At 49.3% G+C, this 22,107-nt stretch overlaps 1 protein-coding gene across 1 annotated transcript; it reads left to right on the forward strand.

Annotated features, from left to right (window-relative positions):
• Positions 1–415: 415 nt before the first annotated feature.
• On the forward strand, positions 416–20,470 carry LRRC75B (leucine rich repeat containing 75B; the record flags this gene model as incomplete). The annotated part of the gene is made up of 4 exons (XM_082066329.1): positions 416–673; positions 5,220–5,348; positions 8,507–8,619; positions 19,283–20,470. 4 exons carry the CDS (start codon positions 416–418, stop codon positions 19,803–19,805), a joined length of 1,023 nt encoding a protein of 340 aa, XP_081922455.1. The 3' UTR covers positions 19,806–20,470.
• Positions 20,471–22,107: the final 1,637 nt, after the last annotated feature.

Raw genomic sequence — 22,107 nt, forward strand, 5'->3', positions numbered from 1 at the left:
TCTTTTGAACCACTGTTAATCTTGACAACCTTTTACAGTGTTGAAAGAGTTTGCCCAGGAAAAAAAGCTCCGCAAAACGCCTGGATGCAAGGAGCGGTCCCGGCAGCATCCGCTTCTCTCTTTGTCTTCTCCACCAAGCATCTCCCGGCAGAACAGACCCGAGGGGAGGAGGCGCCTCCGGGAGAAGAGGCAGCGAGGGCTGCCCAGTCGCTGGGGAGGCGGGTGCTGGGGCAGGGACCAGAGCAAATAAAATACCCCTGGGGCGTTGCTCCTCCGGGAACCAGCAGCCGAGGAGCCCGGGGAGCCGGGGCGGAGCCGGCCGGGCGGGGCGGCCCAGACCCTCCGCCTCCCTCGGCACCTCCTACGGCCCAGCGCCCGGTGCTCGCCCGGTCCGGAGCGCGGCGGCGGCGCGGCCATGGGGTCCAGGCTGAGCCGGCAGAGCAGCCTGGAGGAGGAGAGCACCGAGGAGCCCTGTGCCGGCAAGCTGGAGAGCGGCCGGGGCGACTTCCACCTCTCCTCCCTGCTCCTCCACCCGCAGAAGCTGCCCGGGGTGCTGCGGAAAGCCTCGCCGGCGCCCTACGTGCGGCGGGTGGGGTGGCTGCGGGAGATCCAGGCCACCATCCGAGAGCATAAGCGGGAGCACGCCGTGCACATCCTCAGGCTGCTTAGGAAGGTAAATGCTGCGGGCGAGCCGGCCCCGGGGCCGCCACCTCCGGGGCAGCGCGGGCAACAAAGGGCTGTGCGCGGCGCGGGCGGGGCCGGGGGCTGCAGCCCCCCAGCCTGCATGTGGGGCAGGGAGCCGGGGTTTACAGCCGCCTCCTCGGCGGTGTGGGTCCGCAGCCCGCCTTGGCGGGGCGGGCTCTTTGTGCTGCTTTCGGCTGCTCCGTGCCCCGGCGGTGCGGGAGCTGCCTCGCCCGGACCCCGCAGTGGCAGCCAGGAGCGGCTGCGGGAGGCGACACCCGCCCTGGCTCCCTGTCACCTCCCCGTGTCCCCGTCCGGGCGAGGGGCACCTGGCCGGGCTGGCTGGGGGCTAGGACGGAGCCGGGAGCAGGGCTGCACGCAGAAGGGGTCTTCAGCCTCAGTTGTCCGCACCCCTTCATGCCAGCCCCTGGGTGTGCTCAGGATTAATGCCACCCAGAGAAAAGCCACTGCCATCCCTCTGCCACAACATCTCAATATACCCACCCAGCCAGGCTGGCCAAGCTCTGCCTTTTGAGAGCACCCTAAATGATTTCAGACAAGACCTCTGGAACAGCCTAGGCTGAGAGAAGAGGTAAAAGGGTCAGTGTATCAGTGGGAGCTTGTCTCTGTCTGCCACCAATCAGGAACAGAAAAGCCAGTGTGCAGACAGCGTGGTGCCAAACTGATGCTGAGGACAGAGCCCTGCTGCTGGAACAGAGCCATCTCGTCCATCGCTCAGTGCTACCATCACTTTCCAGGCAAACTTAGCTCCCCTAAACTGCAGGCAACTCTACAATCAGTAGCACAGGGGACAAATCCTTCCTCTGATTTGGACATAAAACACCATCAGTTCTTAGCTTATCACATTGCTTCATTAGATAATGACCTACATCATCTTGGGAACACATTGAGTTTCTTGCCATAGCAGCAAGTAACCTTTGGGTGTGAGTATGTTGAACAGGGATGGCTTTCTGGGCTGCTTGTACAGCCATACTACCAACTGCAGGGTGCTGTCTGTGCTCAGAAGATCCTGGGTTTTACAGCACATCCAACAGTGGTGGTCAATGACCTGGGCTACCAGCAGCTTACGCTCTCATGAGTGAGAATTAACAGAACCTAAAATTACATCTCTACTTTTCCTGTTCATTGCCTTAGCATTCATATGAGGATTGTTACCAGCACCACAAACACTCTTGTCATGTGTGTAGACAGATAAATCCTCAGCAGAAAGCCTGTATGTGTGCACCAGTACAGCAGACAAGGGTTGGATAAGATTTCAAAGACAATTTTGGAAAAGCAATCTTACAAAAAGCTCGTGATAAAATAGAAGCAACCACTCACTTCACGAACATGGCGACATAACGTGAACAGACTTTTGTAGGGTATGCTGGGGGCCAGAACTACAGAATGTCATTTTCTATAGTGTTCAGCACCTCTCCTTGAGACTAACATGCTGAAATCCCCCACAGACCTTGGAGGTCTCCAGAAAGCCCATCTGTGAACAGCCAGGGTTTGAACGCTAAGTCACAGGGCCATCTGGAATGGAGGGCCATTTCTAAGCCCTCCTTTCAATACAGCCTGCCAGCTCCTTTCAGAATCAGTTAAACACACATTTCCCCACATCTGTGCTGAGAATTACCATGAACACTCATATTTTGTCCACTGCCTTTCCAGCTCTGTTCCTGGTCCCCATTTCTGCCTGTCCATGTTAAAACAGTGACCCTCTGTTCATCTGCTCATGACAGAGCAGTGGAGCATGCATCCTGCCGTCACAACACAGCCTTTCTCCACCAAGTAAGGTGGGAATCCATCTAATATCACCCCAAAGCATCCAGTTTATTGGGTGCTTAAAGATTTCAGAGACAGAAGGCTACAATACTAATGCATACTGCATACCGCACCCTCCAATGACTAAGCACAACTGTCAGCCGGGCTGGGGTCATGTAATCAGAACCAGTCCTCATGTCTAACGGCAGCTTCAAAAGAGTGTTATGATCAGCCTTTTTTCTCATTTACAAATTTCCCTTCTCAACTAAATTCAGCCCTTAGCTTGGTCCCCAGCATGTTCTTCCTTACTCAAACCGGCTTACCTTAGCAGTAACACGCTCAAAGGAGTCACGGATTAATGTGTCCCCGGTGATGGTCTGTTTGTTAGCTGCAAAAAGAGAGATATCTTGTTCACTCCAGTGGACAGTGAGAATATTTAACACCATACCTCATCAATGTGCCTTAGGCGAGGCTGCAAATGCCCCAGAGAAGGCAGAGCAATGGTGGGACTGGAATTGTGGGCTCCCAAATGAGCAGACATGCCCAGCCAGGTCAGAGGACACGGGCTCTTGATGTGTGTGTCCTGCTGCTCCGCACAGACACAGAGCTTGTCCAGCTTCGCACATTTACCCCTCAGGATGTAGTTGTATCTGCCAGTGGTTTTTGACCTGTGGTCTGCAGACCTCAAAGGTCTGTGGACTGCTCCTAGGATGTTGAGAGGGTGTAATAAAGTAAAGCAAGCTAGCCAGCAGCAGATATGCAAGATCTTAACATTTCAGAAGACTGCACAGAGAACAACTGCCAACCACAGGTGTACACTCATTGTACAGGAACACTTGGGCAGCTCCATTGCACATTGTCTCACCAGTCTCAGAAATACACACCTGCAAAAGACAGCCCAGCTTTCCTGCTAGTATAAGTGGGCATTGTCCAGCTGAAACCAGGGAGACATTAGACTTACACCAGTGGAAAGTCTGGTACAATCTGATTTCCCTGTGCTGAGACAGTGGCCAAGTGTCATTTTAAGCTAACAGCACTAAGCCAACTGAACTGGCAAGACTTAAAATATTCTTCTGTCTGCAGCCAAACTTTAGGTGGTTCAAAATTTTCCAAGAAATGAGAGAAAAAGAAACAAGTAAGATGAAGTAAAAAATGCCCCTGGGCTAAGAATGTATGGACTATCAATGTGAAGTGAATATTTACAGCTATATTATTTATAAAACCCTCGCAGGCAGGATTTAGAATGGGAATGCAGATTGATGCTAATGGTATAGCTGGGGAAGTTTAATTACTGCTCTGCCATCCAGAGCTGCATGCCCAACCATGCCATCCTCTCAGCAGCTTTCTGTGCCTATTACACTTGGCGTAGGAGGCTCCATTTCCCTGAAGCCTTATAGTTAAGGAGACATTGGCGCGATGCCTTGGTACACGCCTGGCTCACATCCAGCTGTGGCTGGGGCTGTCTGTCCTTCAGGACTGGTCCACTGCTTGGGTTCCTTAGTTGCTTCTTATGGGCATCATCTGTGTATACAGTGATAGGGCCGTGAAGCATTTGATTTATTCTCCCCTTCTCCACCAGGTGTGTAGCCAGGGTCTCTTTGGTGCTTTCTGCTTTTTTTCTCTCTCTCCTTTTTTTTTTCCTGCTAGCTCTCAGTGCATCTTTCACTGGGTGGTGCCTGAAGCACACATTCAGTGGAGCAGCATGAACATATGGGGCACCCATTTGCTTATTCATTTCTCCTGGCAGCAGCATACAGAATGGACATAGGACTTGTTTCCTCCCCCAGCTGAGCCCTCCTTGTCAACTGAATCAAACCCAGTACTATCCCTATTAGGGAGCCTTTTTGTTCTACATTTCTACTCCTGGGGTATTTTTCTCTGTCCTCAGAGTGTATTCATGGGAGTATGAGATCTCTTTCCCAGATGCCCTTTCCCCCCACCCCAGCCCCCCAGCTCTGTGGTACCTCCTGGTTGTAATAACTGTGTCATATTAGATCTTAGCTGTTCTCTTAGCAAGAAACAGCTTAGTCCTTTGCAGTATCACCCATCTGGCCTCTGGGGAGGCTTCTGCTTTCCAAGGATGCTGAGGTTTCTTCCAGCATGTCCAAAGGTGCCCCATATCCTGGTCCATTCAGATAAGTTGCATGGACCACAGATGTTCCTCTAGCTTACACTCTGGAAGAGAATTCCCCATGACTGTTGAGTAGAGCTATCTATAAATTTACCATTACACCCTAAAAGACAATACTGCCAGTGTTTAGCACTTACTGAAAATTTCAAAGCACAGCTAGACTCATACTGATGGTCAGGACTTTTGCTAAGCCAGTCACCACCACAGTGTATGGCAGTATCTAAATACCTGGGAAAGGTTTGATTCTTCCAGAAAAGCTGAGATTGGAGAAACAGGTTTAGAGGCAGCCTTCTTGCTCAGCTCTCTCAGCAGATTCACACATAGAGGCTGACAAAACTCTTGAGTTTTTCTGGAACTAATTCTCTCTGGGCTCTAGCCAGCCTGGAAATGATACCGCTCTCACCTTCCTGTGGTAGGTGGAAACAAGGCAGTCAGTCCCTAGGCTGACTGGTTCAACTTAACACTGCATCTCATTCGGCTCTTTGCCTGTCCACATCCCCCGTCACAGTAATGCTGGGTCAGAAGCAACTGCTTGACCTTTGTTGGATAGTTTCCTGTATTGAGCAAATTTCTGGTTTCAAAACACATCATGGTTATAGCTCCAAAGGAGCCTATGTATCTAACTATGTTTTTCTTGTAGGACCTGGGACTGGAAGGAACATTCCTCAATGAAGTGCTCTACAAAAATGCAACTTTCCTCAACTTGGTGGATCCCATCTCCCATGACTTGCTGATGAGCCTCGCTAGAGATTTGCAGTGTCCCAAAAAGGTGAACCCTTCTCTCAGCTCAATGGACATTTTGCAACATAGCACTGAAGCAAATAGAGCCCTAATGGAGTGGCTGATGCAGCGCTCTACAGTCCTTCAGAACCAGCTAGTGCATGTCCTACCATACAGATTGTTGTGCATATTTCTGCAGAAATTAGTTAAACCTACCTCAGAACATGAATGCAACTGAAGGAAGGGACACTTATGCACACAGACATCAGGAATTTACTTTTTGCAAACTTGATGACAGGGTACAGGCCAGATAACATGTTGGGAGGATGGTGGTGCCATACTAACTGGTGTGCCTTAGAGGTTCAAAGCAGCTAGCTCATGGGGCTGCAGAGGGGAACAGAGATCTTTGCACTTCTGCCCAGGCTGGTGCTTCTGCAGAAGGAGAACAAGAATCTCTCTTTTCCCAGACCCTTCGCCATATATAACCACCCTAACCCAGCATTGCATATCCCCTATAACCTTCCAGATACGGGGCTGTAGGAATATATTGCAACTCGGGGTTCAAGAAGTAAATGTGTTACACGCACAGTATCCCTGCACTGCTCCAGCACTTTCCTTCAGAGAGAGAGGAGAGCAGAGACAAAGAAAGGCAAGGCTGAGTGCAGATGATCATCACAAATACCACAGTTCCACTGCAACACCAGCATCTACTTCTGTTACCCTTTGCCACCACAAACACTTGGATTTGCAATACACCCATTTACTCATCAGGCTTGGCAAGTGTCACATTTGCTTTAGGAGGAGAGCAACAGAGTGAATTTCTTTATTCAAAGAGAGATATTAAGTACACACAGCTCAAAGCAAACAGCAGCACCCTAGGGAATACACTGAATGCCTGGTGTACATTAGTGGCATTTCTAACCTTGTTCTGCCATCTCCCGAGGCTCTCCGATAACAATTAACCAGTCAGGTCTCAATAGCCAAACTACATTTAGCCAAAGTTTAACCATCACCATTAGGATGCAGTGCAGCCTGAAAAATCTTCTTTCCAAGTGTAATTTTTGCACAAATATTATAAGCATCTAAAAAAGAAGAGGGTGGGCTGCAGCAGTAGTACCTCTTACCATTACTTCAGTTGACCTCATCTCCAGCTGTTCTACCAGACCGTCTCCAGCCTCGTGCTGTGCAGTGCCCATCAGGGGAGGCAGCATGAGGGGACATTACCCTACTCCAGTACCCAGGTCCCTAGCAGATAACAAACTACGATTTCCATATATGCGCATATACACCCCACCTCTGTTTTCATGTCTTACCGATGCACATGCTTATCTGCACTGACACGTGTACCATTATATAGATAAGATTTTCCCCATTCCTAAAGAACAAGTTGAGCACCTGAGCTACCCCTCAAAGCCAGCAGGAGTTTAATTAAGAGATTGGAGAGACTCAACACCCTTCCCAGCACTAACATTGGCAGAGCACATCCCCTCTCTGACCCTGGTTGAGCATCTGGCGGGTGTTAACTGCATTACAGGCAAGCAGGCTGAGCGCAATTCCCAGTCTGTCAGTGGAAATTAGATCAGTGAGGACATGGGAAGAAACAGAAGGGTAGTTCTCAGTTGTGAGCCAACAAATGCTTGCAGAGCATTGTGCCAGCTGCTGTGCTGCAACCTGGTGTGCACGTGCACCCACTTGGAAAGGTTTGCTGTCATAGGTGACAGCAGGGTGCCAGTTGCAGCCTTGCCAGCACAGTAGTAGTAGAGAACAAGGCACCTAACCCAAGCGCACAAACCAGTGTCTGTGGGATTCCTAGGGGAGCTGTGGCAGGGATCAGGGGCGCTCAGCTGAGCACTGAGGCTGGGATCCCTCTCCACTGGGCACAGCAGAACGACCACACGCTGGCAGCGCATCCCTGGGGAGTTCAGCTGATTCAGTCACTGCTTAGGAAAGTCACAGTGCAGCTGTTGGCCCACAGTGCAGCACTTTGAGTGCATGCAATAAAGAATAAATTAGCATATTCCCCAGCAGCTTTACTATGTGTTTACCTATCAAATCCCTAAATGCATATGTTGCATCACAGCTGGAAGGCTGGGGAATGGGAATGCAAGTATCTATCAGCATTTGAAAAATATGATAGAGAGAGCAGCCATTCCAGCGTTCAGCAGCTGCCATTTGCCATTCTGCTTCACCAGGGGAAGAAAGGTGCTGTTCGAAGTCACAGAGATAGAAAATGTGTGCAAAAATAAGCCCAGGAAAGCAGCACCCACCTTGGTGCATTCTTTTCCTGAGGAGTTACTGCTGGGGCTAGAGGGGAACTGCTGGCATTGGGAAGCTCCCAAACTCAGACCTCCAGGAGCAGAAAGGGCTGCAAGGAAGTGAGATGGAATATGGGGAACTCTCTGGTTCCCTGTACCGGCATCTCCCAGCTGGAGCGCAGGAGGAATCGGAGTTCAAGTGCTGCTGCAGGAGGAGCAGGGATGTCCCAGGGCACATCTCTCCCAGCAAGAAGCACCTCAGAGATGGGGCAAGGGTGCTGACTGCTGAACTTTTCACATCAGGAGAACAGATAGTCAGCCCAAAGACAGTATGCAGTTACAGTTTGAGAAGCATGGCAGCAAGGTAACTCAGAAATTTAGCATAGTCCTATAACACAGTGAATTAGTGGCTTGTCTGCCTGGCTGGGGACAGGTGCTGCTAAGGATACAGCAGTGAGGAGCCGAGACACCCATGCTGTCCCTACACTGGGCTTTTTTGAAAACAGAGATCTCTGAAGGAAATGGCATAGGAGTTCCTTGCATAAAGCCCTTCTTGTATTATCAGCCACTCCTGCCTTCCTGGGCATTGCCTGGCCTAGAGCAGGGTCCCCTGCCACAGCTCTAGAAAATTACCCCCTCTTCTGAGCTCCACTTGCTCCTGGTAGGGTGTGAAACTGTAGCCTGGGTGTGGGTAGGAACATGCTGGCTGGGCAGGGGTGCTCCTGCTTACTGCTCCTCCTCCAGCCCAGGACAAGATGGCATGTGGCACAGAGGCACCTCAGGCCTTTTCACCATTCCTCTTTCATCTTCTTGTCCTCTTCATCTCCTCCTCTATATACATTCCCCTGCTCCACTACCACCTCTCATCCTTTCCCACCTTTCTCTGTCTTTCCCCTTTGCTTCCTGTTCTGCTGTGATGCACAGAAAGGTTAAGCTGTCCCTTTGCTTTCAGGAATACGACCCCTGGAAATCCTCGGACAGGATCTGCAGGCAGCTGATTTATCACCTAACCCCCCACTCAAAATGGCACCGGCACGGCATGCCCCGCAGGAAGTCCCAAATGTGGTAAGCGGCCTGTTGGGGACAGTGTGGATGGGCACAGAGGGGGATCTGCCGTGAGAAACTGTGCTGCAGCCAAGCACTGTCCCAGTCTGCTCCTACTGCCCTTCTCAGGGAAAAGGCTGGGCCAAAAACCTGCATGGGAGCTTCTCTTAGAAAACCTCAGCCAAACAGTGCAGGGTCAGTGTCAACACCCCTCTCCCTGATCTGCTTTGCTATTTACTCCTCTTTAGGTAGTCTTACAGTTCCTCAGCCTCTCCCAAGTGCATTGACATCAATCCCAATGATCACACAGCATAGACAACCCTTCTTGCAGGGTGTTTGTCCCCAGGAGCAGAGCCAAAGCTGGCAGCCTTGCAGACACACACACCCGTGTGCCGAGCTGAGCCGGCCCCCAGCTCCGCATCCCACTTTGTCCTTGTTTATCCCAGTAAAACTTTCTTGCCTGTGGGGAAGGTCTCCCATTACAAGGCACTACCACAAGCTGATCACCTAATTCATTAGGAACCACTTTGGGGTGGCTGGCAGAGAGGTGACTGTCCGTACTTCCCTCCCACTTCTCTGCCAGGACCAGGAGAGGGACCTGAGAAGGTGCAGAGCCTCGCACACAGGGAACCCAACTCAAAGCACATTGGCCACTGACAGCAACCAGATGGCAGATGCTTTCCACTACTACAAACATATTCAGACACCCACACTTGTTCTCTCCTTGACACTTGCTGGCTTTTCTAACCAGATAAAGAGCAATCCCTGCTTCTTTTAAATCCACCCCTTCTCTCCTCATTTTTCTTGAGCAAAGCCTGTTCCTGTGACGCAGATCACTGCTGAAGACATAGAAGTGTCTAAGAAAGAGCTCATGTCAGCTTCACAAGAATAAATGCAGGATTGGGTAAAAATAAATGCGAAATCAGCAGCACTCTCAAAATGGCCTTGGGCTTTCCCAAGACTTCCAGAGTCTTTGATGCATGTGCCAGCAGCTTAAAGTCCCCCAGGAGAATTGGCATTTCCATCGTACCTTTCATTCTGACTCAGAGCCAGATCCCTAGTGCATCTGAAGGAATAAATCCCTAATACCACGATTTCCAGGCCATCTGCCTCTCATACCTGTAGTCCCACTTTGCCACCAAATCTGAGTGCTCTGTGAGTTTCAATGCACTCACTGCGACACCCATGGGGCAGGACTGTGCAGGTTTGCAATTGGGAACCACAAAACAAGACTGAGGGATCAGAGCTGAGCAAATCCTTTTCCAGACCCACTCAGAAGACAATTTCCCTACGGGACCCTGCAGAGCGCTGGGGATGCAGGATGTAGAGAGCAGGTCTGACCTCATCCTCATCCCCTCCTAAGATAGGGAGGCGTAAAGATAAGGAGTGCTGGAGACAGGGAGAGCTCTATAGAGGATGGCTGTCTCCATTCCTCTCCAAGATCCCTTGTGCCAAAATCCAGCTTCATTCTGGTTTTCCAAATGAAAAATCCCTCCCTGACGCTACCTAACTCAGCCCTCTGCTTCCACACTCCTGTTTGCAAGCAGAACAAACCTCTTCCCCAGTTGAACTCCAGACTGGAAGGTCAAATTGGAGGTGTTGCCTCTGATGGCACAGCCTGGGGAGAGCAGAGAACTGCCTGCTGCAAACTCACCCCTTACTAACAACATAGGAATGTCTGTGGCCAGAGCAAGAGCTCTGGGCTCCATGAGCCCAAACCCCACTCAGAGGGCTCAGGCCCAAAGTATTGGCCAGGTACAGAATATCTGTGAGCACAAGCAGGGAGAGCGCAACGTGCAATGGAGGGAAATACAGGTCTAGAATGGGCAGCCCTGCCTGGCAGCCAGGTCCAGCTGCAAGGTGTTACATAAGGCAAAAATAATTTTGATTAAACATTAAACAGCAGAGCTTGCTCTTTCAAGGCTGGAGAGGAACTGGTTTGCAGCAAAAGACACCTGTGGAGTTGGCATCTGAGGCTGCTGTAAGAAAATGGATGTTGCCAGTAGCAGGAAGGCAAGAAATAGCTGCTTCATTTGGAAATACCAGGGCTTAATTTTGTCCAGCCAGGCTGTTTTTACCTGATCTGGATGCTCTACTTCCCTCTTTCTACTAGTAGGAGTGTATTACTATAATCTCTGTCACTGAGCCTATGTTCTGGGCTTGTACCCTTCCTGCCATCAAGGTCCTGTAAAAAGCATAGATGTAGCAGCAATGCTTAGAAGGCATTTCTAAAATCTAGTGGGGATTTGGGTCAGCAAGGAGGAATCAGTGTGTGGAGATCACATTCAGGAACTGAATTCTCCTCTTGCTTTTGTGGTCTCCTGGGATTTGGCTTCTGGCTTTGACAGAGCTGATGCAGGACCCCCTTGTTCTCTTCTGAAATGCGATTTCCACTTTCTGGCAGCATGTCAAATGGGTCCAGGAGATAATTAACAAGCCCAGCCATACAGAGAGCTTAGAGCATCTGCCAGGTTTTAATTACGTTTGGGCTGTTATGGAGATGTGGTATGGGAGATGGAAAGGACCTGCAATATTGGAGCCGAATCACATCAGATGTTCCTCCCTATCATCAAATAGCAAACTGGTGAGTCAGAAACAAACTGGAGTTACATCCCCTTTTATTCTCAGTGGGACCCAAAACATCCAGCAAGTACAAACCTGAGCCACCCATGAACTGATAAAGCAGAACGAATAAGATCCATTTCTTTTTGATACGAAGGCCAGAAGCGGCGTCCACACAGAAACGTGGAAGGAGAAGGCTCATTGCAGCACTGTGGACCCGATGCACCAGCAGCTGAAGCGAGTAGGAAGGATCCAGCCCAGGCTGCATCTGGTTCCTCTGCTTGATTAAACCGTCAAAGGTGATGCTGGGAGGCAGCTTGCCCTTTGCATCCCTGCCTGTGGGTCCCTGACAGAGGCTGTCTGCCTTGTACAATGAAGGGTTAGCAGTGTCCCAGCTGTGCAGTCACCCAAAGAGACTGTTTCAGCTGCCCAGGTGATACTCGGTCAAGTTTGCTACACTGAAAGCAAGGGCTTCAATTCTCCTTCCCTGCAAAATCTCAGGTCTGCAGCTTGCAGGCAACAGCCTGCACCCCACTTGCAGCTGATCCTGCTCGGGCTGCCTAACCAAACAGGGACAGTGAGCTCTTGGGGGATTTACAATTAAAAACACATAAGCTGAAGGATAACATTTCCACAGCAGGGACCAGCATTACTTCACTCCACAATTTTGTGTCTCTTATATCCTAATAGGAATTCAGTTTTAGCCTTATTCTACACTCGCACAGATCACTCACACTTAATGAGAAGAATAAACCCTAGAGTGTTGTATAAATCCAGCTTTGCTTTCTCATTAAATAGACATTTATAGTGCAAAAAATACTGGATTAAGAAATGCTTCTCTATGCAGACATTGGCTTTTTAGGCTATCAATACTGCTTCTGTGAAATTTTCATAGGTGCAGATTTTTTGGACATTACTGTTGTTTTCACAAATCTTGAGGCCTCCTGCAATGGTGAATTAAGGAAAACTGCATGTGCTAGTGCAAGTGCCACCATTTGCCCCCAGCACTGGGCTGGACTCAGAGAGTGTATTACACAGACTGGACAGACACACTGGACTGCAATTCAGAGTGGAGAGGGAAAAGGGTACCAGGTGAAGACAGCCTTCATCTGGAGAGCAGCACTGCAAGTGAGAAGCTGTGGATTTTAACTGAGCTGTCTTGGCAAAGCCATGTCAGGGAACCTTATGTATCTTGCACTTGCACCATCCCCAGAGCTGGCTACTTCAATGTAAATACTTCCTTTCTTGAAAGGATCAAACCTAGATCTAAAAAAAACATGCAGGCAGTAAACAGAGAATGATTTTTACAATCAGGGTGTCCCTGGCACAGAAAATAAAAATCCAGATTTTTCACACGGTTACTGGTTCCAGAAGCGCAAAGGCAGTTGTGTGTAGGGAGTTAATAACTTCCAAACTGCATGTATCTGGGCTTTCCTTTCCACAAACCTCACCAGATTTTGACTTTGCTCATCTGAGTGAATTTAATCTTAGCTAAGCCAAAGCTGGGGGGAGCACAGAGCATCCCTTCTGGGCTCCTGGCTCCATTTCTCAGTTATTGATGTGCATTGTTCAGACACTGCGGTATTAGATGCACTTTTAAAATGCAATAAAAGCACTTGTGTCTAGAAGACTGCAAGGAAACAGCTTTAAAGGGCTTTGGATCTTTTTTTTTTCCTTGAAAACATCACTCAGGGCTGCGGATGACAGCTCTGGCAGATTAGATCCTAGCCTTCACATGGCATGAGGTGAATATTAACTACAGCTTCACATCACCCTTATGCAACAGGGAAAATAGACACCATCATTCCTGCTTTAGAGATAGGAAGCCAAGTTAGTGAATATCAGTCAGTTAACTAAAGCCACATGGTAATAGTCATATGGGAGTACAGGAACTGCCCCAACACAATGTTTTCAAGAAGCTGCTGCTCACAGAGATGTCAGCTGGACACACATGAGCTGGTGAATATGTTGTGGAGAGAGGCCAGAACTGTCCCCTCCCATCTTAGAATGCAGAGTCCCAAACACTACCTGTGATCAGGGTTCCTGGCAGCATTGAGGCATTTGCAAAGGCTGTTGGAGATGGTAGAGAGGGTCATCCAGCACCTTGACACTGCCCTGTCACAGATCAGAAGAAAACACCCAAGACTGGCAGGCAGGAGAAGCAGAACACTTTGACAGAGAGGCAGACAATGAGTGAAATAATGGAGGCTGGGTGGCAGATGATAGTTCAAAAAGAATCAGCAGAGACCTTGTTCCTTGATGACTCTTAGTTGAAAGTCTAACAAGGACATTGGCTGATACATGACATTTGCAGTGAGGAGATAGCATTATTCCTAGCTTTGCTAGGATAGACCTAAATAATGAAGGGAAACAACCAGAGGTCTTGGATCAAATAGCAGCAGTAGGAAGGCCAAGGGTTCACAGGTCTCTTGAACACACCTTCAAGGACAGAGCGAAGATGACTGCAGAGCCAGGAGGAGAGGTGCTCAGCTGCATCAACACCTACAGATATCCGTGTCCCACCCCAGCTGCAGAGGGAGGACAGGAGCAGAAAGGCCACTTTTGCACTCCCTTCTCTCCAAAGTGAGGGATCTCCCACAGTTGATCAAAAGAGCTTGGGTACAGGGACAGAGATGTGACTAAGGGACTTCTCAAGAAAGTGGCCTGTTTGTACACCACCTCCATCTTCACAGAGCTGCTGGTCCCAGCCTCAGAACAGCTCAGGCTGGGTTAGTCTAGGTTAGTGCTTTTAAGGCTTCTCTTTCCTTTTTGATGTCTCGCTAGATGCAGCCCTGCACAGCAGAACGCTGTGCCACAGGGAAGCAAAGCAAGCAGGTTATGCTAAATAGGTGATTAAAAAGCCCAGGGTCCATCCCCTAAATCACTGCTCAAAGCAGAGAAGCCATCCAGACATGCCTGTCACTAGGTTCTATGCAAGGAAAAGCAGCCAAGAGATACCCGACTCATGGTTAATTAGCCCCTACTAGCAGTACCTGTTAATGAAGGAGGGGATGCACAGTGATGCAGTCTCTGGCATCAGGAAAATTTTACATTTGGAGGCAAATTAAATGTAAAACTAAGAGGAGGAAGGTGAGAAAGCTGGTAATTCCCCAGAGAGACAGGCAAGGAGCAGAGGGCATCCCTCATTACCAGAATCCTATCTGACTCTGACAGTCTCCTCCCAGCCTCTCTCCATAGCATGGAGACAGGAAAAGAAGCTGGGACTCCAGGAACCTGAACATTCTTGGGCTGAACAATCTCCTCCAAACCCCACAAAGCAAACAAGAGGCCAAGCACTGCTGTGGCTGCCCAAGTCCCACCAGAGCAACAGCCAGGAGCCACTACACCCCTTCCATGCGGCCACCAAAGGATTTAGCTGATGAGCAAGAAACTGAAGGGATCCAGTGCTAATTAAAATATGTGCTGAGCCCTCAGCTTTGTGCACTCAAAGAAGGACCTGGAAGAGAGCCTAAGGGTTAGGTCCCTTGGGACAGGTCCTGGAGACAAAACAACTAGCAATCAATTTCAGGTCTCCTAATTGTTTCATCTCAAGACAGCTCTGGATTTGCTTACGTTAGCTGAGATCCCAGTGACTGAACAGCAACTGAGCCTTATGTTGGGAGAAGTCTTTTATCGCAGAAAAAAGCCAAAGGAGGCACAAGATGGTTTCATCCTTTTCCCAGCCCACATTTCTGATTGAGAGATAGAGTGCTGGCTAATGCCCACTAAAGAGTAGAGCTGGCACCTAGGGAAGGGATAACGGGCAGTGAGGCTGGAAGGAAGGCTGCCTGCAGGTCAGTGGGAGAAAGGCCAGACCTCAAGGAGGGAGCTGGGCACAATGCAAGGAAAAATTTGCTTCATGTGAGGGGAAACAAGGAGAAATACCTAGAAGAGCTCTCATCCCTCAGCAGAGCTGGACAAAAGTTGCAAGCAGGATGCTGATCTCTTATAAACAGGAGGGCAGGCAGGCACTGTCCCTCACTGGATGCTGCATCTAGCTCCAGGCAAGCAGTAGGGAACAGGCTGTTGATTTCCCTTGCTTCATGCTCAAAGTTTCACAGAATTTCTTATTTGCAGCTTTTTCCCCCACATCTGAAGAAGTGGGGGTTTGTTTCCTCTTTAAGCTTGCTGCAAATAATACAAACACAGACTGCTTCTCTGCATCCAGGGTCCAGATCCTTGTTAGATGCAAATCCCTGCAATTATAAATCTGCACACAGCACCAGTTGCAGTAGCATTAGGTTAATCCAGCCTCCAGTGCTTTGCAGTCCTCTGCCCACAAGTCCCATGTGCATCAAGAGCCATGCTGCTAAGTAGCTGTTTTGTCCCACATAAAGAAAAAAAAAAGCTGCTGCAGCTGAAGCAATCGTTAAGCCTATTTTACTTGCAGAAATTAGGGGATAATAGATGACCCACTTCCCTGGAAATAAACCTGGCATTTTCTCAGCTGCCACACAAGTGTCTGGGAGCCTGGGGTCCTGTGTATCGTGCTCTCCCTGTCCCAAGAAAAACAGAGCTTAGCAGAGCCCCAGTGTCAGATAATTTAGAGTAAAGCACCCATCCATGTCTCCCCATCCCTTTTCTGATAGCAGATATATTTACTTCTAAAGCAATAGAGGAGAATAAGTGGCCAACTATTCAGTGCCCTGCCCCAGCGATGGTATTCAGCTGCACAGGAACACCAAGGAGGTGAGGATGAGAGCTGCCAGGGTTCAAAGCGCACATGGAGCATCAGGTCTCACGCTTCAGAACTTACCAGAGAGCCGGGGGCCTGGCTGCAGCATTAGGGGCTATGTCTACCATAGGGTGAGGCTTCTACAGACACAGCTCTACAAGATGCATTTTTATAGTCAAGAGAACAATTTAAACACAGGAGCGGCCCACAGCACTGAGACAGAGCTCAGACTCACCCTGGCAGGTACAGCAATGAGGACAAAAGGAAGCAGCAAAAACACGGGAAAGGAAAGAAAAACAAGCCAGTGAAGGAGGGAGGGAATGCTCTGGCACAGGGCAGGAGGGTTTAAGCACATTCAGCCAGGAGCAGTCCAGTCTGGACAATCAATTACGGGAAGATAATTTGTCTGCTTGATTAAAGCCTCCTTGGGGTATTGCCTTGTTGCTGGGGAGAGCAACAGAAGGTACCAGCTCTGGTCAGAGCACGACCCATGACTTATTACTGCAGTCCCTGCATAGCAGTCAACAGGAGGGGAGGCTTAATGGGCAGAGACAGACAAGCACACTGCCTTTGTCCTTCTGATGTTCCCCCTCACTTATCACTGCTTGCTCTCAGAGCCAAGTCACTCAAAAGAGGACCCCAAGAGCCATTCAGACTTGCACCCTGTTAAGAAAGCTGCTGTTGCAGATGCAGCAGGAAAACGTGCACCTGAATGCCGAGGCCCGGCAGAGGGAGCGGTGCCGGCTCAGACGTGCCCTCCAGTGGTCCCCATCCCCATACCAAACTGGGAACACTAAGGCTTGTTCCTTGTAGCTTTACAATAGGAAGGTCAGGGAAGAGAATTTCTAGGAGCCACAGGCTGTGTTTGCACAAATCAGGCACTGAAGTAATTACAGGTTTGCTTCTATGCTTACCCCATATTCCCCCATATCCCCAACAAGGTCTTACTCTAAACCAATAGAGGCAAGAGAAGGCTTTAGTCTCATCTCTTGTACCAGGCCCTACTGGATTTAGGGGCCTATTTCCCCTATGCAGTCAGGTTTACAGTCAAGATTGATTTCTCCCTGCTTCATCTGCCCCATATGAACGCACACCTCCACTGTGAATTTGATGCTTGGCTTTCCTAGAACAACAAGTACTCCATATCAAACACTCAGATAAAACATCTAGCACAGCTAAAGGGATAACATTGTGCCAGGGGAGACCTGAGACTCTTCCAGCTTTGAGGCCAGTCCCTAATAGGTTTTATACAAGTTGAACTTCCTTTTCTAGTAGATTGTGCTACACCACTGCCAGTGACTGGTGACAAACTCTACAAAAAACCCCACATACAGTTTTTCTAGGAGAGCTTAAGAAAAACAGCCCCCAGGCAGTCCAGGCTAATATCAAGCATCCCTTGGATTGGCAGGAAAAGGGAGGCCAGCCCAGTGCCACCCAGACTGCAGCATGCACAGTTCACAACTCCTACTCCTATTGCAGCAGCTAAGAGAACTACATCGCTGCTACAAGCAGCGTGGTTGAGTAGTTCTCCACAATGCTATCTCTGGGTCCCTGATATTGGAGGGACATCGACTACCATCTTCAGGTGAAGGCCCTTTGGAGGACTCATTTGTGTGCTTTCTAACCAATTATAACTCACCAGTACATCAGTCTCTGCTGTTTGACAGCACAGACAAGCACTGCCCCCCTTGACTCTTCCATGATCCACTGAGGAGCAGTCTGGGTCATCTAAAGTGTAGACATCTAGTAAGTAATATATAAGGCTCTTTTAAACCCTTAGGTCTGAATATGAGTTATTCCATCCTGTTATTACCTCTCTAGCATGAGAGCTCATTAGCTCAAATGCATGCTTGCAGACACAGCCTCAGCCTTGCACAGTGAATTCCCATGGGGAGCACAAAGACACACAGAAGCAGCCTGAACAAAGTGCTGCTAAACCCTAAGCAGGAATTTGTGGGCTTGAGAACTGACTGGCCATGAAGTCTTTCCACCTCACGCTCCTACAAGGAAGCACAGCTGCAGGTTTGCCAGTGTTGAATGTGTCCATGAAGGGCTGTTGCCTGCACTGATGCACATTTATTCACTTGTGTTATCACATGCATATAGGGGATTATTAAGACCTGAAATTTCCAGGATGCCATGAACTGCATACGCAAAGGAAAGCTATACAGGCAGCATCACATCCTCTCCACAACTACAGAAGGGCCTGGCAACACTAAGGCTTGTGGGGACATTCTCACCTGCCATGGGAGCTCCTGCGGTGCTGTAGCCTCCTCCGAGGAAACTGCATATCCCCATGTACACATTGCTCTCAGGGACTGGCTGTGCCACAGGTACGCAGGACACTACAGAGAGCCAGATAGGAAGAGTGGGGACCTTCAAATTGGTGGTTAATTCTTAACCCACCCTGCTTCTCCCAAACTCAGCAAGGCACTTACAGACTCACTAAGCACACAATTAATGACACTAGTAGTGGTCCTACAAGGGCTCCCATATCCTTAAAGCTAGGTGTGTCTGAAGGAACAGCAAGACTAGCATAATTTACGCTAAAGGATTAGGTTCTCTTGTGTCACCCCAGCACACATTCCTACTCAATCTTGCAACATATCCCCACCAGCTCCTACAGCCCCCCAGCTTCCACTTTACACAGCACTCTCACAGAGACACAGTCCATTATAAAACCCCACATCCCATTCCCTTTGCACACCCCACAGCACAGCTTTGCCTGCTGTACAGCTTGCATACCTCCTTCTCCTCACTCCACTTGCCAGGCAGACAACAAAAGAAATGGCTGAAACCACCTCTTTAGATTTCTTTTAGCACCCTTATGCCCTCCACACCTCCTCACAGCTGCAGCAGATCCCAGATGATCGGCTGACCACAGAGACCCAAATAGGCAGCAACTGGTGCTGCTTACTGACTAATTGCTGCTTGGGAGGGCTTTTAAAGGGACATGCAGTAAATCCACTCATGGAGCCCAGTTTGCTTATAGATTGTTTTACTGATAAAATATCTGTTTTTCAGCCTTTTAACCCTGCTCTCCCCTGCAGCACAGTCTGTTTGCAACAGATCTTGGCATTCACCTAGACAGGCAGCACACAAACAGCCCCCATACAGTACACTTGGAAAGTTTGCTTGTCTTGGTTGTTTTGCTTTCCGTGCGTGAGCATCTGTACACGCACATACAGACAAACCCTTTGAAATGTGCTAGTGGAAGACACTCTAGCATCCTATGTTTAGCCAGTTCTGGCAAAGTGCTGAGCATAAAAGCCTAGAGGCATAGTGCAGACCTTGTCCTTGTTTCCCAAACAAGCTTCATTAACCCTTTGCTTAACGTTCTAGCCCATGTTCTTCATGAGTTCTCCCCTAACCCAAGTGGTCTTGGGTGAGAGATGGATGAGAGGGGTCCCCTTAATGATCTCTCTCTCTACCCCTTTCCATCATTAGCTTGAAGACCAGCCTGCAGAAGAAGGTGAGCCAGGACTCCATGGATTTGTCAGGGATCCCCCTGACCATGCGGGATGTCCACCGCATGGCCTACTACCTGCAGAACAATGGGGACCACCTCACCTCTGTGGACCTGAGCTTCACTGAGCTGAATGATGATATGGTGCGCCTGCTGCTGCCCTTCCTCTGGGCACTACCCAAGCTCACTCATCTTTCCCTCAATGGCAACCGACTGACGAGGGCGACCATGAAGGAGCTGACTGACACCATGAAGGACATGAACAAGTTCCCTTGTCTGGCCTGGGTTGACCTTGGCAACAACGTGGATGTCTCCTCCATGCCACAGCCATTGCTTGTGGGCCTGCGCAAGCGCCTCAGCCAGCAAACCACGCTGCCTACCATCTATGAGGCGCTCGACTGCGACTCGGAGATCTCCGGCGGGCACGAGGGCAGCCAGCCAGAGGATGAAGCAGCAGGAAGCACCCCACCACGTGCTTTCTCTCAGCAGGGCTGCGAGAGGTGACTGGAGAACAGGCCGGCACTGGCACACTGAAGCTGCCCAAAGGAGAATTCTTGAGTGCAAACATCAAGAAGAGGGCCAGCTTAACCGGCTTCCTTTGGCTCTTTTCTCTCACCTTCCCTGACATCTCCCCCCCCCAACTTGCTGTGAGACAAAAGCCTGTTGTCCCCCCACAACGTGCTCCGCTCCCTCCCCTCACTGCCAAACCCATCGCCCACGTTCCAGAGAGGAACCAGTGACTTACAGTGAACCTGGTCCCCAGGCAGGGTCTCACTGGAAGACGGGAAAAGACCTGTCGGAGTCAAGAATATCTTCCAGCAGCCATTGGGTTGAGGGAAAGGGATGGGGGGAACCTAAAACAGAAACAGGTCTTGTAGTTTACTTCCTTTCTTCCTTTTCCTATGCACCTTGGAAACTTTGGGACCTGCAGCCTTGAGTGTGAAAGGAGATACCCCAAGAGCCTAGCTGTAGTGGAGCTTAGTTGAAGGGCTCAGAGGCCAGGGCTGGAGCCCAGCAGTGTGTCTCCCTCTTGTGTCTGGCTCCTTTTGTTTTGTTTTCTTCCTATTGTGTGTTTTGTATTAACATTTGAACAAAGGGACTTGGTCAGAGACCATTGGATTGCATAGGCTGGGGCGGACACATGGCTTGGAACTGCAGCATCAGGATATTTGCTGTGTGACCGGGGTGAGAGGGAGGGGAAGGAGGTATGTGTTGGTGGGAGCATGGGGGATGGGATGAGTTGGGATGGGATGGGATGGGAGGAGGGGGGAAGAGAGGGAGGGGGAACAGTCTTGTGTATTAGCAGGATTGGTTTCAAAAACTGTGCTTTTGTAACAAAATTACAAGTTCCAAGTGAAATGGAGGAAAAGCAGACAGCTAAGCGCATAACTGTGGCACTAGAGGAGCAAGCAGTGAGTGTGCCAGAGGTGGGCACCTCCCAAACTAAAGCGCAAAGCTTTGGCTCCTCATGGCATATTGCACACCTCGTAATACAGACATGACGTGAGCAGCTGCATCATCATTTCCAGTGCTGTCCAAAAACCAAACCACTGATGCAATATTTCTAATGTTTTCCACATTGATCATGCTCTATGTAAACATAATAAACAGTTCTCTTGGACATGAGCATGAAGCACTACAGAGTCTGAGTGTCTGCATTGTTCACAAATCAAGCCAGCAGCCCACACACTGCAAGAACATGGACCAGGAGTCCTCATGTGTTGCCTGCACAGCGTGGGAGAGGATCAGCAGGTATGGTTCCCATTGGTGGGAGGGGTTCATTTCTCTACGGAAAGTGAAAGGTGAATGTTCATTTATGGTAGGTTGCTGCCCTTCATGTTGCAAAGTGCTGATACAAATAAGCCAATCAGACTGTAGCTGGTAAGCCAAGTCCTCTCCATTATCTGTTCCCACTGGAATTCAGAGAGCAGATATGTTTTCAAAAGAGTTAGAAGTCAAAGAAATCAGACATATTAAAAAAAAAATAATAACCCTGGCCCTCTTGAATTAACAATGGTAACTTTGCCTTCCTCTGCTGATTCTCTCTGGGAGTCAAGACATGGAAGCAACTCTCATACACTTAGCCACATCAAATGGATATGTCTTTCATGCTCCTTGATGATTTTACAATACATTGCAAGAAGTGAATCAGTGGTATTTATCGTGATTGATTCCCTTTGGGCCAAGGGTGTGAGGGCACTGGAAGGTACCAGTGCCTCTGATCAACCACCAAAAACCCAAACAGATCCAGTCCCCTGAGGAAAAAAAGCTGGGTTTAGAGTGCTGAGTGTTACAACCTGACACTGCAAATGCTGCACCCAGTCCTGTTCGCACTCTGGCCACTGGAGCAGGACCTCATAACCTTCATGTTGTTAACTTGCAAACACAAGTGTTGTAAAGATTCTGTCCTGCTGACCAAAAAGAGAAGATACAACAAGGTAAAGCAAATACAGCTAGGGCCAGGCACCAGCTGCCCCATGCCAGTGGAGGTAGAAAAGGCCCTGAAATAGCCAGAATATGATATTTGGCCAGGAGGATGGGGAACAGGGCACACTAATGTAGCCAGGCCCCAGGTGGGAAGGGGGCATGTGCTCTCTTGCACAGTTGTTACCCAAACCCACTTTTTTGCCCTCCTAGTGAATCTAGAGAAGTGGAGTAATTTCCATGGCAAAGACAGTATTCAGGGAGCATGAGATCATTTTTGCAGAAGGCAAAACAGCTGCTTAAGTGGCCATTCCCATTACTGTGGGATGGGCTGCGCTGCTTCTACAGGTCATCACCTGCCTCTCTTCTCTCAACTAATTTT

Source organism: Streptopelia decaocto (genome assembly GCF_964273445.1).
Source record: "Streptopelia decaocto genome assembly, chromosome: 15".
Classification (NCBI taxonomy): domain Eukaryota; kingdom Metazoa; phylum Chordata; class Aves; order Columbiformes; family Columbidae; genus Streptopelia; species Streptopelia decaocto.